Below are 17,583 nucleotides of genomic sequence, written 5' to 3' on the forward strand. Positions count from 1 at the left end.
TTCTAGTTACTGGGTAGGAGTGGTAACCAGATTAAATCGGGTATGTTTTTTATCCAGCCGTGTCAATACTGCCCCCTAGCCCTAACAGGTTAACCATACCACGTGGTTAAACTCTTAGACTATTGATACCGACAGAATAATAACAAGTCTTTGATATTGATTACTAGTCTGCAGCTAGGAATTCGGTATCATTGAACGCGAAGACCGACGAAACATCCGTCCTATAACGAGATTAATGAATGTCACTTTGAAATATCCATTCTAACCGACAGAGAGAGAGGGAGGGCGGACAGACTCTACTACAGAACAAAACTCTCCAACAAAGATCCCGACGACACACTGAGCGTAAATATATATATTGATTGCAATTGTTCCCGAATGAGTGAGCGTTCATGTGCAAAGGATTAGCATTTCAATTGTTAATATTTATCAACTCTGTAGTGCCTTCTCAGCTGACCCACACTCCCCTTTTGTCTAACAAGCCGCCATGCCGGTTTAGCCCACTAGGGCACATTCCTTTATCATTTCTTTGTAACGATACCTACTGTTTGTTATGCATTTCTTTGAATTACTTAGATTAGTAAATCAATTATTTTAAGACAATTGATGTATGGATGACTCATAGTGAAGACTTACGACGTTTGGAATGAGACTGACGAGGTAACTAATACGTCATTAATCAGGAGACTAATCGATCAGATATTATAATATCTGAAAGTTATATTAGGAAAATTATAACTTTGTAATCTGAATATTTTCCTTGGTGCCCCGACCTCCTAGTTAATTACAGTTACACGATTAATCAGTTTAATCGCGTAATATTAAGAATTATTCAATATTACTGCACTGTTGGAGTTAGGAACACCAGCATTTTTGCTACACCCATTTTTGCTACACATCTGCTAAATATGTGTATTTGACCAATACAATTTGATTTTATTTGAACCACACATGTTGAATGGGGATACCAGATACCTCTACCACCTACAAGTCCAAAAGATGCCAGTGCCATCACCCCTTCAACCATTCATCTAAGATACCCTCTGACATGTTGTAACGGTTGTCTTTGGAAGAAGGAGTAGACCAAAGCGCAGCGTGGTACGTGTTCGTGATGTTTATTAATAACTTGAACACTGCAACAAAAAAACTAAGTGAAACAAAACGCAACAGCTCTGTCAGGTGAACACACCAAACAGAAAACAACTACCCACACCAAGCCTGTGGGAAAAGGCTACCTAAGTATGGTTCCCAATCAGAGACAACGAGAGACAGCTGTCCCTGATTGAGAATCATACCCGGCCAAAACAAAGAAATACCGAAACATAGAAAAAGGAACATAGAATGCCCACCCTAGTCACACCCTGGCCTAACTAAAATAGAGAATAAAACCCTCTCTATGGCCAGGGCGTGACACATGTGTTTTTGGTTCTGACTAAATTATTATTAACATCAGGAGAGTTCATTAAATGAGTTGATGTGTATATTATATATTATCATAAAAAAAACATCCTTGAATTAGAAGCTAGTAGTGTAGAAAGATCTGGGCCTGCAGACAATCAGAGATGGACAGATAGAACCAATCACACTGAAGGAGGGGTGGGGGGGTGAGAGGTGGGGGAGAAATGAGAGGGGGAGGGGAGAGAAGAGATGATGAGAGGAGGGGAGGGGAGAGAGGATGGGATGGGATGGGAGAGAGAGAGAGAGAGAGTAGAGGGGAGAGAGAGAGGAGAGAGGAAAGGAGGGGAGATAGGAGAGGAAGAGAATGCAGTGAATGGATATATTGTAGTGCACATAAGAGCAGACTGTAATCAAAGCATGGCTGATAGTGTGTGTGTATGCCTGCGTGCGTGTGTGTGTGTGGGTGTATATGTGCGTCTCACTTCAGCCAAAGCCTTGTTGTTGCTGTCTGACAGGCTGACATGGTTCCAGAATCAATGCATATCAGCATAGATCAATTTTTCTAGCTAAATCATTTTTCATTTTTCCTTGGCACAGAATGAAAAAAAAACTAAATGCTACAACGAAGCCTGAAGCCAGACAGGAAAACGTAAATGAGAAAATCTCCGCTGGTAAACTGGTGTTCAAGGGAAAATATATTTTCTGAAATGATCACCAGATCAAAAGGAGAAGATCTCACAGACGACTTACATTACAACCAACCACCACCGGCATGGTGGGAAGCTCAACCAACCACCACCGGCATGGTGGGAAGCTCAACTGGCCACCACCGGCATGGTGGGAAGCTCAACCGGCCACCACCGGCATGGTGGGAAGCTCAACCGGCCACCACCGGCATGGTGGGAAGCTCAACCGGCCACCACCGGCATGGTGGGAAGCTCAACCGGCCACCACCGGCATGGTGGGAAGCTCAACCGGCCACCACCGGCAAGGTGGGAAGCTCAACCAACCCACAGCAGAGAGGAGAGAGAGAGAGAGAGAGAGAGAGAGAGAGAGAGAGAGAGAGAGAGAGAGAGAGAGAGAGAGAGAGAGAGAGAGAGAGAGAGAGAGAGAGAGAGAGAGAGAGAGAGAGAGACCTGCATGTAGTCATGTAATTAACTACTCCCTATATATAGACATGTTCTTTACTACTTCCTGTATATAGCCATGTTCTTTACTACTTCCTGTATATAGTAATGTTATTTACTACTTCCGGTATATAGTCATGTTATTTATTACTTCCTGTATACAGTCATCTTATTTTCTACTTCCTGTATATAGTCATGTTATTTACTACTTCCTGTATATAGTCATGTTATTTACTACTTCCTGAATATAGCCATGTTATTTACTACTTCCTGTATAATGTCATGTTATTTACTTCTTTCTGTATATAGTCATGTTATTTACTACTTCATGTATATAATCATGTTAATTACGACTTCCTGTATATAGTCATGGTATTTACTACTTCCTGTATATAGTCATGTTATTTACTACTCCCTATAGTGTATATACCCATGTTATTTTCTACTCCCTGTATACAGCCATGTTATATTCTTCTCCCTGTACATAGCCATGTTATTTTCTACTCCCTGTATATAGCCATGTTATTTTCTACTCCCTGTATATAGCCATGTTATTCCTACTCCCTGTATATAGCCATGTTATTTTCTACTCCCTGTTTAAAGCCATGTTATGTTCTACTCCCTGTATATAACCATGTTACTTACTACTCCCTGTATATAGCCATGTTATTTACTACTCCAATGCTATTTTCTACTCCCTATACAGTATATAGCCATGTCACTTTCTACTCACTGTATATATCCATGTTATAATCTACTCCAATGCTATTTTCTACTCCCTGAACATAGCCATGCTATTTTCTACTCCCTGTATATAGCCATGCTATTTTCTACTCCCTGTATATAGCCATGTTATTTTCTACTCCCTGTATACAGCCATGTTATTTTCCTCTCCCTGTACATAGCCATGTTATGTTTTACTCCCTGTATATACCCATGCTATTTTCTACTCAAATGTTGTTTTCTACTCCCTGTATATAGCCATGTCATATTCTACTCCCTGTATATACCCATGTTATTTACTACTCCAATGCTATTTTCTACTCCCTGTATATAGCCATGTCATATTCTACTCCCTGTATATACCCATGTTATTTACTACTCCAATGCTATATTCTACTCCCTGTATATGGCCATGTTTTATTCTTCTGCCTATTTTTTTTATTTTTTATTTAACCTTTGTTTAACTAGGCATGTCAGTTGAGAACAATTTCGGCCTAGGAACAGTAGGTTAACTGCCTTGTTTAGGGGCAGAACGACAGATTTATACCATGTCAGCTCTGGGATTCAATCTACAAACCTTTCGGTTACTGGCTCAACATTCTAACCACTAGGCTACCTGTCACCCCTATATATAGTCATGTTATATTCTACTCCCTATTTTATACCCATGTTATATTTGACTACTTATTTTTATTTGTTATTTACTGTGTGACTATTCATATTTTTTACTAGGGTTAGGAGTAAGGGTTAAAAACAAAGCATGTGACAAAAAACACTTACTTATCCTTTCCCTTACTCCTAACCCTAACCCTAACTTCTAACCCTGACTCCTAACCCTGACTCCTAACCCTAACCCTAACTCCTAACCATAACCCTAACTCCTAACTTCTAACCCTGACTCCTAACCCTGACTCCTAACCCTAACTCCTAACCCTGACTCCTAACCCTGACTCCTAACCCTGACTCCTAACCCTAACTCCTAACCCTGACTCCTAACCCTAACTCCTAACCCTGACTCCTAACCCTGACTCCTAACCCTGACTCCTAACCCTGACTCCTAACCCTAACTCCTAACCCTGACTCCTAACCCTGACTCCTAACCCTGACTCCTAACCCTAACTCCTAACCCTGACTCCTAACCCTGACTCCTAACCCTAACTCCTAACCCTGACTCCTAACTCCTAACTCCTAACCCTGACTTCTAACCCTGACTCCTAACTCTAACTCCTAACCCTGACTCCTAACCCTAACTCCTAACCCTAACCCTAACTCCTAACTCCTAACTCCTAACCCTGACTTCTAACCCTGACTCCTAACTCTAACTCCTAACCCTGACTCCTAACCCTAACTCCTAACCCTAACCCTAACTCTGACTCCTAACCCTAACTCCTAACCCTGACTCCTAACCCTAACTCCTAACCCTGACTCCTAACCCTAACTCTTAACTCCTAACCCTGACTCCTAACCCTAACTTCTAACCCTAACTTCTAACCCTGACTCCTAACCCTAACCCCTAACTCCTAACTCCTAACCCTGACTCCTAACCCTAACTCCTAACTCCTAACCCTGACTTCTAACCCTGACTCCTAACTCTAACTCCTAACCCTGACTCCTAACCCTAACCCTAACCCTGACTCCTAACTCTAACTCCTAACCCTGACTCCTAACCCTGACTCCTAATTCTGACTCCTAACCCTAACTCCTAACCCTGACTCCTAACCCTAGCTCCTAACCCTAACTTCTAACCCTGACTCCTAACCCTAACCCTAACTGCTAACCCTAACTCCTAACCCTAACTTCTAACCCTAACTTCTAACCCTGACTCCTAACCCTAACCATAAATGTCCTAAAATATTTAGTACATTTTCCAAGATCTTTTTCTGCTGCTGAAAAACATCCCCACATCATGATCCTGCCACCACCATGCTTCACCGTAGGGATGGTGCCAGGTTTCCTCCAGATGTGACGCTTGGCATTCAGGCCAAAGTGTTCAATCTTTTTTTCATCAGACCAGAGAATCTTGTTTCTCATGGTCTGAGAGTCCTTTAGGTGCCTTTTGGCAAACTCAAAGCAGGCTGTTATGTGCCTTTTACTGAGGAGTGGCTTCCGTATGGCCATTCTACCATAAAGGCCTGATTGGTAGAGTGCTGCAGAGATCGTTGTCCTTTTAGAAGTTTATCCCATCTCCTCAGAGGAACTCTAGAGCTCTGTCAGAGTGACTATCAGGTTCTTGGTCACCTCCCTGACCAAGGCCCTTCTCCCCCGATTGCTCAATTTGGCCGGGCGGCCAGCTCTAGGAAGAGTCTTGGTGGTTACAAACTTCTTCCATTTAAGAATGATGGAGGCCACTGTGTTCTTGGGGACCTTCAATGCTGCATACATGTTTTGGTACCCTTCCCCAGATCTGTGCCTAGATACAATCCTGTCTCGGACCTCTACGGACAATTCTTCGACCTCATGGCTTGATTTCTGCTCTGACATCCACTGTCTACTGTGGGATCTTATATAGACAGGTGTGTGCCTTTCCAAATCATGTCCAATCAATTGAATTTACCACAGGTGGACTACAATCAAGTTGTAGAAACATCTCTAGGATGATCAATGGAAACAGGATGCACCTTAGCTCAATTTCGAGTCTCATAGCAAAGGGTCTGAATACTTATGTAAATAAGGTATTTATGTTAGATTTTTATTTATACATTTGCAAAAAATTCTAAAACCTGTTTTCACTTTGTCATGATGTAGTATTGTGTGCAGATTGATGAGGAAAACGTTTAATTTAATACATTTTAGAATAAGGCTGTAACGTAACAAAATGTGGAAAAATGGAAGGGGTCTGAATACTTTACGAATGCACTGTATATACCCATCAGCAATCTTCACAGCATCTATCTTTCAGCATCTCTCATTCAGCAACATAGTGTCTGAGAGAAGAGATTCCTCATTAGAGTACAACAGGTAGGACTATCATGGTGTGAACAAGCAAGCTTTGATCTGCATCGACTAAGGAAAAATACAGGAGTTAAAAAGCGAGCTGCTGTTATGCGGGAGAGTGTGTGTGTGTGTCTGTGTGTGTCTGTGTGTGTGGTGTGTACACACGTGTGTGTGTGTGTGTGTGTGTGTGTGTGTGTGTGTGTGTGTGTGTGTGTGTGTGTGTGTGTGTGTGTGTGTGTGTTCTAATGAGGAAGTGTTTGAGAGCATTAGGCAGCAGCATGATTTACTTTGCGTTGGGCGATGGCCAAATTACTTCTCTCTGTTTCTTTTATTTCCATGTCCAGCCACCACTGTGTCGCGTGCACCGCACCAGCATTAATCTCCATGCGCTCGATTCATATAAACAAATTGGCTGGGCCAGGAGAATAACTCAGAGAAGCCTAGGGGACGGCAGGGGAGGCGTGGCGCACAAGTGAAAAGCTAATAAATAAAGACTGTTTGCTTCTTTATGCATTCCATCACTGTCATAGAAGCCATTACTGTTGTACTGTAAGTGCCAACTAACTTCTCTGTATATTTATAGTTACTTTCCAGCCTGTAGTTTTATCTTTTAGTTTGTTATATGGCTATGATGACAGTGTTTCCTTGGTTACAATTTTGTTAATTAAAGGGATTGCATTTATAAATAATGACTGTATTGTATGCAGAATGTCTTTCAATTATTAACGAGACAGAATCTGAAAAATCATTGTGTTTGACAAATGGGTGCGAAAACATCAATCATGAAATGAAAGCTAAATTCACAGACATTCAGGAAAAGGAAAAGGAAGGTTGACACAGAATTTGCTACTGCTGACACAGAGACAACAAGTAGACAAAACACAGGGGACTGTGTTGTTTGGATGAATGGAGGAGGGAAACGGCCAGTACGAGTCTAACTACGTCTATGATGTCATTGCATAATAAATGGCTTAACCATTTATCATACACCCATTACTAGCCTTTTAGTGGGGTCCTTCATCATGAGTAAGTCCATTGGCTGTGCTACGTTGGAATCTGTAAGGGGTGTGTGCTATACATATCACACCTCAGGAGGGGTGATATGTAATTGAGGATTATCTGATCCCTCTGATAGGGACATTGCCAGGGACATTGTCTCTGAGGGCATCCATGACTGCATTGTCAGTGTCTCGCTGCTCCCCGGGCTCTTGTCCATGCTTCCCGTTTCACCGGCGGTGTCGGTTGGCTCATCAGTGTCACTGTCACTTCTCTTGCGTCGGACTCTGGTGAGTGCTTGCCTGCCTCTGGTTCGCTGAAACCATCGTCAGCATCAGCAGGTCTAGCACACTGAGCTCTGGGCTGAGTGGTGACCACAGGAGGAGGGGATTCTGGTTTTGGAGGTTCAGGGCGACTCTGCCATGGGAAGCCCAGTTTTTCCCAAACTTAGATGCAGCCACATGAAGTTCCTCCTTTCTCTTCCTGGAATATACCCACCGAGAGTCCTTTGAAATCAGAGAAGAGGCCGCCATCTTGTGGTGGCTGTGGTGTCTTGGCTGTAGCAGGCGAGGTTGAAGGTGTTGAGGAGAAGAAGGATCTGAGAGATGAAGTACCATCAGAATAAGCCAGGACAGGGATGTCACACATGCTCTTAGGCTTTGTAGCTGGAGGTGGTCCGGCTTTCTCAACTCCTGAAGAATCAGGCTCTCCTGTAACAACACCAGGCTCCTTGTGGGTCACGTCTCCCTAAGGAAGAGCAGCTTTCTCCTCCTCAGAACTCTCCTTTACATCACCTCTCAGAGACAGTCTCCTTTTGAGAAGGTCCTGTGGGTTCTTGGAGTTTCTGCTGTTTTCTCTGGTTCCTTATTAAACATACCAAAAAGGTCAGTAGTCAGGGACTCAGTGGGGGAGGTTGGTTGGCAGACCGAAGAAGGAGCTTTTTTTCTGTGGCTGACTAGCTGCAGGAGGAGCAGGCGAAGACCCAAATAATGAGGACTGTGGGGATGAGAAAAAGCTGCCAGTAGATGTTGGTTTGCTTTAGGCAGCAGAGGCACCAAACAGACATGAAGCCACCAAATCCAGATGGCCCAGGGACCCTGAGGTTGCTCTGTTACTGAAGGCTGGTTTATTTCAGCTGGTCTCTCCTCAGTCAGAGATGGAACAGATTCCATGGGTTTTCCAGTTCCTCCGTTACTTTCTCTGCTTCTAGAGTTACTTTCTCAGATTATATTAGTCTTTTCTGATTCAACCTCTGGCAGAGCAGATTTCTCTGTGTCCATAGTTGTTTCCAAGGCATCTTTGTCTGATTCCACCGACTTCTCAGTTTCAACAGCAGAAATATCTGCTTCCAAAGCACTCCTTTCAGATTCCAAATCAATTTTCTCTGATCCGGCTGTTGTTTCCACTGAAACAACATCAGATTCCAAGGAGTTCTGCAATTCTTCTGGGTTATCGGCTTCTACTACTGTTTCAGATTATGGTAATTTCTCAGATTCCACTTGTTGTTCTGAATCCTCCACTTTAAGTTCAGTTGATTTTATTGGCTGATCGGCTTCAAAGAGCTTATCGGCTTCAAAGAGCTTCAAAGAGCAATGTCTATCAGTTGCTCAGTGACAGTAGATTGAACAGGTCCTGCAAGTTGTTCCATTTCTGTAAATTCATCTGCTTTTGGCAGATCTTCCACCTCTGGCTGAGAATATATTGATGGAGTTATACTGTCTTGAGTTTCTCATCAGTTCTTGAATCATCTGACACTGCCACAGCAGGTGTAGACTCAGGGGGTAGATCTTCCTGAACCTGTCCCTCAGTGGACTGCTCCTTTGAAGCCAAAGTTTTATCCATGATATATTTTATCTCTGAGGATGATGCCTGCTCAGGGGCAGCCTCTTCCTTTTCAACAGTTACTTCTTCTGGATTGGGTTCGTCTGGATTTTTGTCATCCATGAATGACATACAGAGGATTCCAAAACCACTAGTCTTAGGTTTGCTCTGATCGTCTCCTCCACCAAGTGAGAATATGGAGGAGACTTTAGACCTCAGACCCTCTGGCTCTGGTGGTTCAGAGGCTGCTGGTGGTGCATCTGATTGGGTCTGATTGGGAGGTGTTTGTTGACTTGGTCCACTAAACATATAGAACATTCTTCCAGATGTCACTGCTGGGGCTGGAGGGTCACCGAACAGAGAGAACATTCCACCAGATGCCACTGCTTGGGGCTGGAGGGCCACCAAAGTCCTACCTGGAGGGCCTCTTGGAGGGGCAGCACCGATAGGAGCACCCCTTGGACCCTTAGGACCTCTTGGGCCTGGATGGCCTTGACCTCTTGGACCTATAGAACCTTGACCTCTTAGACTCATAGGACCTTGACCTCTTAGACCCATAGAACCTTGACCTCTTAGACCCATAGGACCTTGACCTCTTAGACCCATAGGACCTTGACCTTTTAGACCCATAGAACCTTGACCTTTTAGACCCATAGGACCTTGACCTCTTAGACCCATAGGACTTTGACCTCTTAGACCCATAGGACCTTGACCTTTTAGACCCATAGAACCTTGACCTTTTAGACCCATAGGACCTTGACCTCTTAGACCCATAGGACTTTGACCTCTTAGACCCATAGGACCTTGAACTTTTAGACCCATAGAACCTTGACCTCTTAGACCCATAGAACCTTGACATTTTAGACCCATTTGACACCTTGGACCAATTTGAGGACCTCTTGGACTGGGACCAGGTGGACCTCTAGGCATGGGACCAGGTGGACCTCTAGGCATTGAGGAGCAGATCCTCCAAACATGGAAAATAGCCCTTTTTCTTAAGGTGGGGGACCCCTTGGGCCAGGTTGTGGCTGAGCAGAGGGTCCACCAAACATAGAAAACATTCTTCCAGATGGTGCTGGTGTTGGGCCTCTGATTCAAGCTGGAGGCTGAGTACTGGGGCCACCAAACATGGAAAACAAACCTGCTCCGGGAGTTTCTTTTGGATCCGAGGAGCCAGGAAGAATGCCTCCGTGTATTGATGATCCAGCCTGTTGTGGACTTGAACTGGAGCCAACAAATATGGGGAAAATTCCTTTGTCTTGTTCTTTGGGGGCTTCTGCCTCTAGTGAAGCAACCTCTAGGACTGAAATGTCCTCCTTAGGTGCTCGACTCTCAGTTTCAGGAGAATGTTCAGGACTGGGCTCAGTAGCAATATCCTTTTCAGTTGTGATCACATCCTCAGATGCTGGTTCACTGGTTACTACAACCCCTTTTTTAACTTCAACATCTGATGCTGCTTCCTCTGAGGCTGTTACTTCAAGCACAGTCTTTCTGACTCACAACAGAATCCTCCCGTGATATAGTTGTGGGCTCCTCTCGTGATGAGGTTGTCTTTGGAAGAGTGACTCCAGTTGTCTCATCCTGAGGAGGGGTAGAGCGCTCACTAGTCTTGCAGGATAAAAAGTCCTTGCGCTCCATGGGAGCTACCACAGTCAATGTAAACTCCCCAGGAGTGAAAGTGAAAGAGCACACTCTTAAAGGGAGTGCTCCTAATCTCAGCTTGTTACCTGTATAAAAGACACCTGTCCACAGAAGCAATCAATCAGATTCCAAACTCTCCACCATGGCCAAGACCAAAGAGCTCTCCAAGGATGTCAGGGACAAGATTGTAGATCTACACAAGGCTGGAATGGACTACAAGACCATCGCCAAGCATCTTGGTGAGAAGGTGACAACAGTTGGTGCGATTATTCGCAAATGGAAGAAACAGAAAAGAACTGTCAATTTCCCTCCATGCAAGATCTCACCTCGTGGAGTTGCAATGATCATGAGAACGGTGAGGAATCAGCCCACAACTACACGGGAGGATCTTGTCAATGATCTCAAGGCAACTGGGACCATAGTCACTAAGAAAACAATTGGTAACACACTACGCCGTGAAGGACTGAAATCCTGCAGTGCCCGCAAGGTCCCCCTGCTCAAGAAAGCACATATACATGCCTGTCTGAAGTTTTCCAATGAACATCTGAATGATTCAGAGGACATCTGGGTGAAAGTGTTGTGGTCAGATGAGACCAAAATGGAGCTCTTTGGCATCAACTCAACTCACCGTGTTTGGAGGAGGAATGCTGCCTATGACCCCAAGAACACCATCCCCACCGTCAAACATGGAGGTGGAAACATTATGTTTTGGGGGTGTTTTTCTGCTAAGGGGACAGGACAACTTCACCGCATCAAAGGGACGATGGACGGGGCCAAGTACCGTCAAATCTTGGGAGAGAACCTCCTTCCCTCAGCCAGGGCATTGAAAATGGGTCGTGGATGGGTATTCCAGCATGACAATGACCCAAAACACACGGCCAAGGCAACAAAGGAGTGGCTCAAGAAGAAGCACATTAAGGTCCTGGAGTGGCCGAGCCAGTCTCCAGACCTTAATCCCATAGAAAATCTGTGGAGGGAGCTGAAGGTTCGAGTTGCCAATTGTCAGCCTCAAAACTTTAATGACGTGGGGAAGATCTGCAAAGAGGAGTGGGACAAAATCCCTCCTGTTATGTGTGCAAACCTGGTGGCCAACTACAAGAAACGTCTGACCTCTGTGATTGCCAACAAGGGTTTTGCCACCTAGTACTAAGTCATGTTTTGCAGAGGGGTCAAATACTTATTTCCCCTCATTAAAATGCAAATCATTTTATAACATTTCTGACATGCGTTTTTCTGGATTTTTTTGTTGTTATTCTCTCTCTCACTGTTCAAATAAACCTACCATTAAAATTATAGACTGATCATTTCTTTGTCAGTGGGCAAACGTACAAAATCAGCAGGGGATCAAATACTTTTTCCCTCACTCTGTGTATATACACTGCTCAAAAAAATAAAGGGAACACTTAAACAACACAATGTAACTCCAAGTCAATCACACTTCTGTGAAATCAAACTGTCCACTTAGGAAGCAACACTGATTGACAATAAATTTCACATGCTGTTGTGCAAATGGAATAGACAAAAGGTGGAAATTATAGGCAATTAGCAAGACACCCCCAATAAAGGAGTGGTTCTGCAGGTGGGGACCACAGACCACTTCTCAGTTCCTATGCTTCCTGGCTGATGTTTTGGTCACTTTTGAATGCTGGCGGTGCTTTCACTCTAGTGGTAGCATGAGACGGAGTCTACAACCCACACAAGTGGCTCAGGTAGTGCAGCTCATCCAGGATGGCACATCAATGCGAGCTGTTGCAAGAAGGTTTGCTGTGTCTGTCAGCGTAGTGTCCAGAGCATGGAGGCGCTACCAGGAGACAGGCCAGTACATCAGGAGACGTGGAGGAGGCCAACAACCCAGCAGCAGGACCGCTACCTCCGCTTTTGTGCAAGGAGGAGCAGGAGAAGCACTGCCAGAGCCCTGCAAAATGACCTCCAGCAGGCCACAAATGTGCATGCGTCTGCTCAAACGGTCAGAAACAGACTCCATGAGGGTGGTATGAGGGCCCAACGTCCACAGGTGGGGGTTGTGCTTACAGCCCAACACCGTGCAGGACGTTTGGCATTTGCCAGAGAACACCAAGATTGGCAAATTTGCCACTGGCGCCCTCTGCTCTTCACAGATGAAAGCAAGTTCACACTGAGCACGTGACAGACGTGACAGAGTCTGGAGACGCCGTGGAGAACGTTCTGCTGCCTGCAACATCCCCCAGCATGACCGGTTTGGCGGTGGGTCAGTCATGGTGTGGGGTGGCATTTCTTTGGGGGGCCGCACAGCCCTCTATGTGCTCGCCAGAGGTAGCCTGACTGCCATTAGGTACCGAGATGAGATCCTCAGACCCCTTGTGAGACCATATGCTGGTGCGGTTGGCCCTGGGTTCCTCCTAATGCAAGACAATGCTAGACCTCATGTGGCTGGAGTGTGTCAGCAGTTCCTGCAAGAGGAAGGCATTGATGCTATGGACTGGCCCGCCTGTTCCCCAGACCTGAATCCAATTGAGCACATCTGGGACATCATGTCTCGCTCCATCCACCAACGCCACGTTGCACCACAGACTGTCCAGGAGTTGGCGGATGCTTTAGTCCAGGTCTGGGAGGAGATCCCTCAGGAGACCATCCGCCACCTCATCAGGAGCATGCCCAGGCGTTGTAGGGAGGTCATACAGGCACGTGGAGGCCACACACACTACTGAGCCTCATTTTGACTTGTTTTAAGGACATTACATCAAAGTTGGATCAGCCTGTAGTGTGGTTTTCCACTTTAATTTTGAGTGTGACTCCAAATCCAGACCTCCATGGGTTGATAAATTGGATTTCCATTGATTATTTTTGTGTGATTTTGTTGTCAGCACATTCAACTATGTAAAGAAAAAAGTATTTAATAAGATTATTTCTTTCATTCAGATCTAGGATGTGTTGTTGAAGTGTTCCCTTTATTTTTTTGAGCAGTATATATATATATATAACTGCCATTCAAAACTTTGGGGTCACCTAGAAATGTACTTGTTTTTGAAAGAAAAATCTATTTTATGTCCATTAAAATAACATCAAATTGATCATAAATACAGTGTAGACATTATTAATGTTGTAAATGTCTATTGTAGCTGGAAACAGCCGATTGTTTATGGAATATCTACATAGGGATAAAGAGGCCCATTATCAGCAACCATCACTCCTGTGTTCCAATGGCACGTTGTGTTAGCTAATCCAAGTTTATCATTTTGAAAGGCTAATTGATCATTAGAAAACCCTTTTGCAATTTTGTTACCACAGCTGAAAACTGTTGTTCTGATTAAAAAAGTAATAAAACGCTCCTTCTTTAGACTAGTTGAGTATCTGGAGCATCAGCATTTGTGGGTTCGATTACAGGCTTTCTATAGAAAGCAATGGTTTCTGATCTAGAGAAACTGGGGCAGCTGGTCTGACCTCACTATGAGAGGCTGGAGGTGTGGACTGATTATCCAATGAGGAGATGAAAACCCTTAAAGAGGAAAGATATTTTACTCCTTGATCAGTTCTGATTATAGGTCTGTCATCTTTAATCTCCACACTCAACAACCCCTCTCAAACATTTCTTTATTTACATTGGCGAAATCCATAGCTGCCCATCGTCCAATACAGTGTAATGAGTGGTCACAGTTTTGGGGTAGATTATGTTTGGCAGAGAAGTCAATAGGTGTATTGCGGGGTTGGTAGTCTTTGTTTGGTTGCCTTGGAAGTGACAGAACCCCATTTCTGTGGTGTGTAGGGATCTGCTGACATAGAGGTTCTGTTGTGTGGACTCCATGCATGCCTGGTCTTTCCTTCTGCTGTGCTAGGGCTTGAGCTGTAGAGTGTGACTGTGTCAATATCTGCTGTTGATGTTGTCGTTGCTGAGAAGGTGGTTCCATAATCAAATGAACACCAATAGACTCTATCCTGGTGATGGTGGACCTGCTTTTAACCAGTGGCATTACTCCCGTCCAAGAGGGCTCAGTGTTAACTTCAACTTGTATCTGGATTGGCTTTGGGGACATATCCAAAGAGCCTTAATGGTGTTTGCTGGTGCAGAGGCCGTTTCGTAATCTGGAATATGAGGCAGCATTCGTCCAGTAGACTGAGGTGGGGTTTTTTTTGCCTTGGAACAGTAGGTTGCTCCACAAGTGTAGGTGGTTCTACAATCAAATGAATGCTGACAGCATTCTTCTGAACTCTAGCAGCGCTCATTGGTCTAGCTTTCACCAGTGCCATTGCATCTGCATAGTCAAGATTTGTAAATCCCTCAGCTTGTCTCACAAGTGTCTTCTGAGTTGACTTAGGATACATATTTAATGTAGATTTTATAGCATTTGCTGGAGCTGGGGCTTTCTGGTAAGGCTGAGGAGGAGAGGCAGTCTGGTAAGGCTGAGGAGGAGAAGCAGTCTGGTAAGGCTGAGGAGGAGAGGCAGTCTGGTAAGGCTGAGGAGGAGAGGCTTTCTGGTAAGGCTGAGGAGGAGAGGCAGTCTGGTAAGGCTGAGGAGGAGTTGCAGTCTGGTAAGGCTGAGGAGGAGAGGCAGTCTGGTAAGGCTGAGGAGGAGAGGCAGTCTGGTAAGGCTGAGGAGGAGAGGCAGCCTGGTAAGGCTGAGGAGGAGAGGCAGTCTGGTAAGGCTGAGGAGGAGGAGATGCAGTCTGGTAAGGCTGGGGAGGAGAGGCAGCCTGGTAAGGCTGAGGAGGAGAGGCAGTCTGGTAAGGCTGAGGAGGAGCTGATGCTGTCTGTTAAGGCTGAGGAGGAGAGGCAGTCTGGTAAGGCTGAGGAGGAGCTGATGCTGTCTGGTAAGGCTGAGGAAGAGGGGCAGTCTGGTAAGGCTGAGGAGGAGAGGCAGTCTGGTAAGGCTGAGGAGGAGAGGCAGTCTGGTAAGGTTGAGGAGTTGAGGATGTCTGCTAAGGTTGAGGAGGAGCTGATGCTGTCTGGTAAGGCTGAGGAGCTGAGGGCTGCAATACTCTCATGGATTGATTTGGCAGGGAATGTTCTCTGGCAAGCACTGAAGCAGAGACAGCAGTTGGCTGCCGTAAAACAGAACTGGGGGGTACCTGCTGTGTTTGCGCCTGTTTTGTGGCTTGAAGCTGGTCCACTAACTGGAACACCAACAGAGTCTTTCCTGACAATATCTTGGTCTTTACCAGTGACATCACTCCAGTCTTGCTGGTCTCAGTCTCTTCAGATTGCCCCTTGACGTAACTGTGGTGGTTGTTGTCTCAGAATTTCTGGTGACTCAACTTTAACGGTCAGGTTAACAGATTCATGTTGATGAGACATTTCCTTCAAAAGATGAACAGTTGACGGTCTTCTGTTCAAGACATTTCCTCAGTTCTGTTAAAAAATACATTGCTCAGTTCTGTTCTATAAACACATTGCTTCAGTTCTGTTCAATAAAGACATTGCCTCAGTACACAGATTCTCGGATGGCACTTCAGCTTTTATATTAGACAGTTGGGGGGGATGGTTTTGGGTTCATATCCAGTGTGTCTTTCAACGGTTGGAATATCCAGTGTGTCCAACAAGGGTTGGAAAACATAACTGGGATGGTTGCTGTCCCTGAGTTTCCGGGGACACAAATTTGAAGGACAGATCAACAGATCCATGGCGATTAGACATTTCTGGTAACGGAGCAACAACTGATGGTGTTCTCTTCGATAAGGACATTGCCTCATTCTCGGGTGGCATCTCCGTTAACCTCTCATAGGGTTTTGAGGAGATGTCAATTGCACCTTTGATAGAGTTTGCTAGTGCTGAGTCAGTGGTAAGTCTGAACTGATTGAGGCTCGTCGTTTAAGCTGGGCCTCCTGAGTTTGGCTTTCAGTGCCTTGTGCCTCTTGGGGTGTTGATGGACTCAGTGGACTAACCCTTCCTAGCATTGAGCCAAACATTGATGAAGTCTGGTTAGTGCTTAGTTTGGCCTTCACTGCCTATTCAAGCCTCGAGGGGCTAAGCCATCCTAGCATTGAGTCAACAAAAGAGGTAGATGGCGGCACCTGAGATGAAGATGAAACGACTGCAATTTGGGGAGTAGAGCCAGTAGGCTTGGGGATGAAGGATAGTTTGGTGATGCCAGACTCGGCCTGTGGAGGGACTGAGGAGGTGGATGGAGCTGCAGTATTAAACGCTTTAGTTGCTTCGGCAGTTGCCTTGGAACCTGTGATGGAGCTTAACAACGAAGTCATTGAACTCATTGCATTCTTCATCCCAGTAATACTGTGCTCAACTGCTGTGTACTCTAACTTTGTCTGGTTTGTCATCTTCGCTCTTAGCCTCCTTTGTCTTTGCTTCCTCAGTCTTAACCTCCTCGGTCTGTGGTGGTTTCGCTCCGGGTATTGGCAATGCTGGGAGCTTCCTCCAGTTAGTCGATTTAGGCAGCGATCCATATTTGCTGATCTCCTCTGCCTTGTCAGCTACAATGAAGATACTCAGACACAGAGTGGACCAGGTTCTAAAGTTCCTCCACTGGAGACAACATGGGATCTGGTCCAACATGTCCTGGATGGTAGCCTTGTCCTCCGTACGGGGACGTGTACCCCTCTGGGTAGTAGTAGCTTTCATAGTCATAGGTGACATCACTATCCAGAAACGTCAGGTCATCCAGTTCTCCCTCGTACCCCAGGGACTGCATCTCATCAAACCCCACCAAGTCGTACTCACTCCTGCCTCCGAACCTGGTTGCCTCCTCTGTGGTCGGTCTCCTCTTCCTGGAAGGCTTCATAGTCCTCCAGTGTGTGTCCCCCAGAGAGGTCTTGGCCCACATCCTGGTCCTGTACAGGAGCCCCTCCTCGATGTTTAACTGCTGACAGAGATGCCTTAATGGTAGGTGTTGATAGGTGTTGATATCAATCCCAGGAGGAGAGGTCTCGTCCTCGAAGCTGTTGGCTTCTTTATAGACCAGGCGCGCCTCTCTGCTGCCGAAGTCACGCTTCCTCCGCCTGCCAGTGGCATCTA

General features: G+C 45.4%; 1 protein-coding gene across 1 annotated transcript; it reads left to right on the forward strand.

The window, feature by feature from the left end:
• The first annotated feature begins 2,201 nt into the window (after positions 1 to 2,201).
• On the forward strand, positions 2,202 to 15,875 carry LOC123730384 (caldesmon-like). The gene is made up of 3 exons (XM_045706825.1): positions 2,202 to 2,390; positions 14,960 to 15,563; positions 15,853 to 15,875. The coding sequence occupies exons 1-3, from the start codon at positions 2,202 to 2,204 to the stop codon at positions 15,873 to 15,875; spliced, it is 816 nt and encodes a 271-aa protein (XP_045562781.1).
• The last annotated feature ends 1,708 nt before the right edge of the window (positions 15,876 to 17,583 follow it).

This window comes from Salmo salar, chromosome ssa24 (assembly GCF_905237065.1).
Source record: "Salmo salar chromosome ssa24, Ssal_v3.1, whole genome shotgun sequence".
Taxonomy (NCBI): Eukaryota; Metazoa; Chordata; class Actinopteri; order Salmoniformes; family Salmonidae; genus Salmo; species Salmo salar.

Excerpts from the sequence above, each read along its gene's own strand:
- LOC123730384 (XM_045706825.1), top strand. The coding sequence starts at position 2,202 with ATGGTGGGAAGCTCAACTGGCCACCACCGGCATGGTGGGAAGCTCAAC. Across the intron at positions 2,391-14,959 it reads AACCGGCCACCACCGGCAAG|CATTTGCTGGAGCTGGGGCT; the intron begins GTGGGAAGCTCA and ends TAGATTTTATAG. Across the intron at positions 15,564-15,852 it reads GGAGGAGCTGATGCTGTCTG|AATTTCTGGTGACTCAACTT; the intron begins GTAAGGCTGAGG and ends TTGTTGTCTCAG.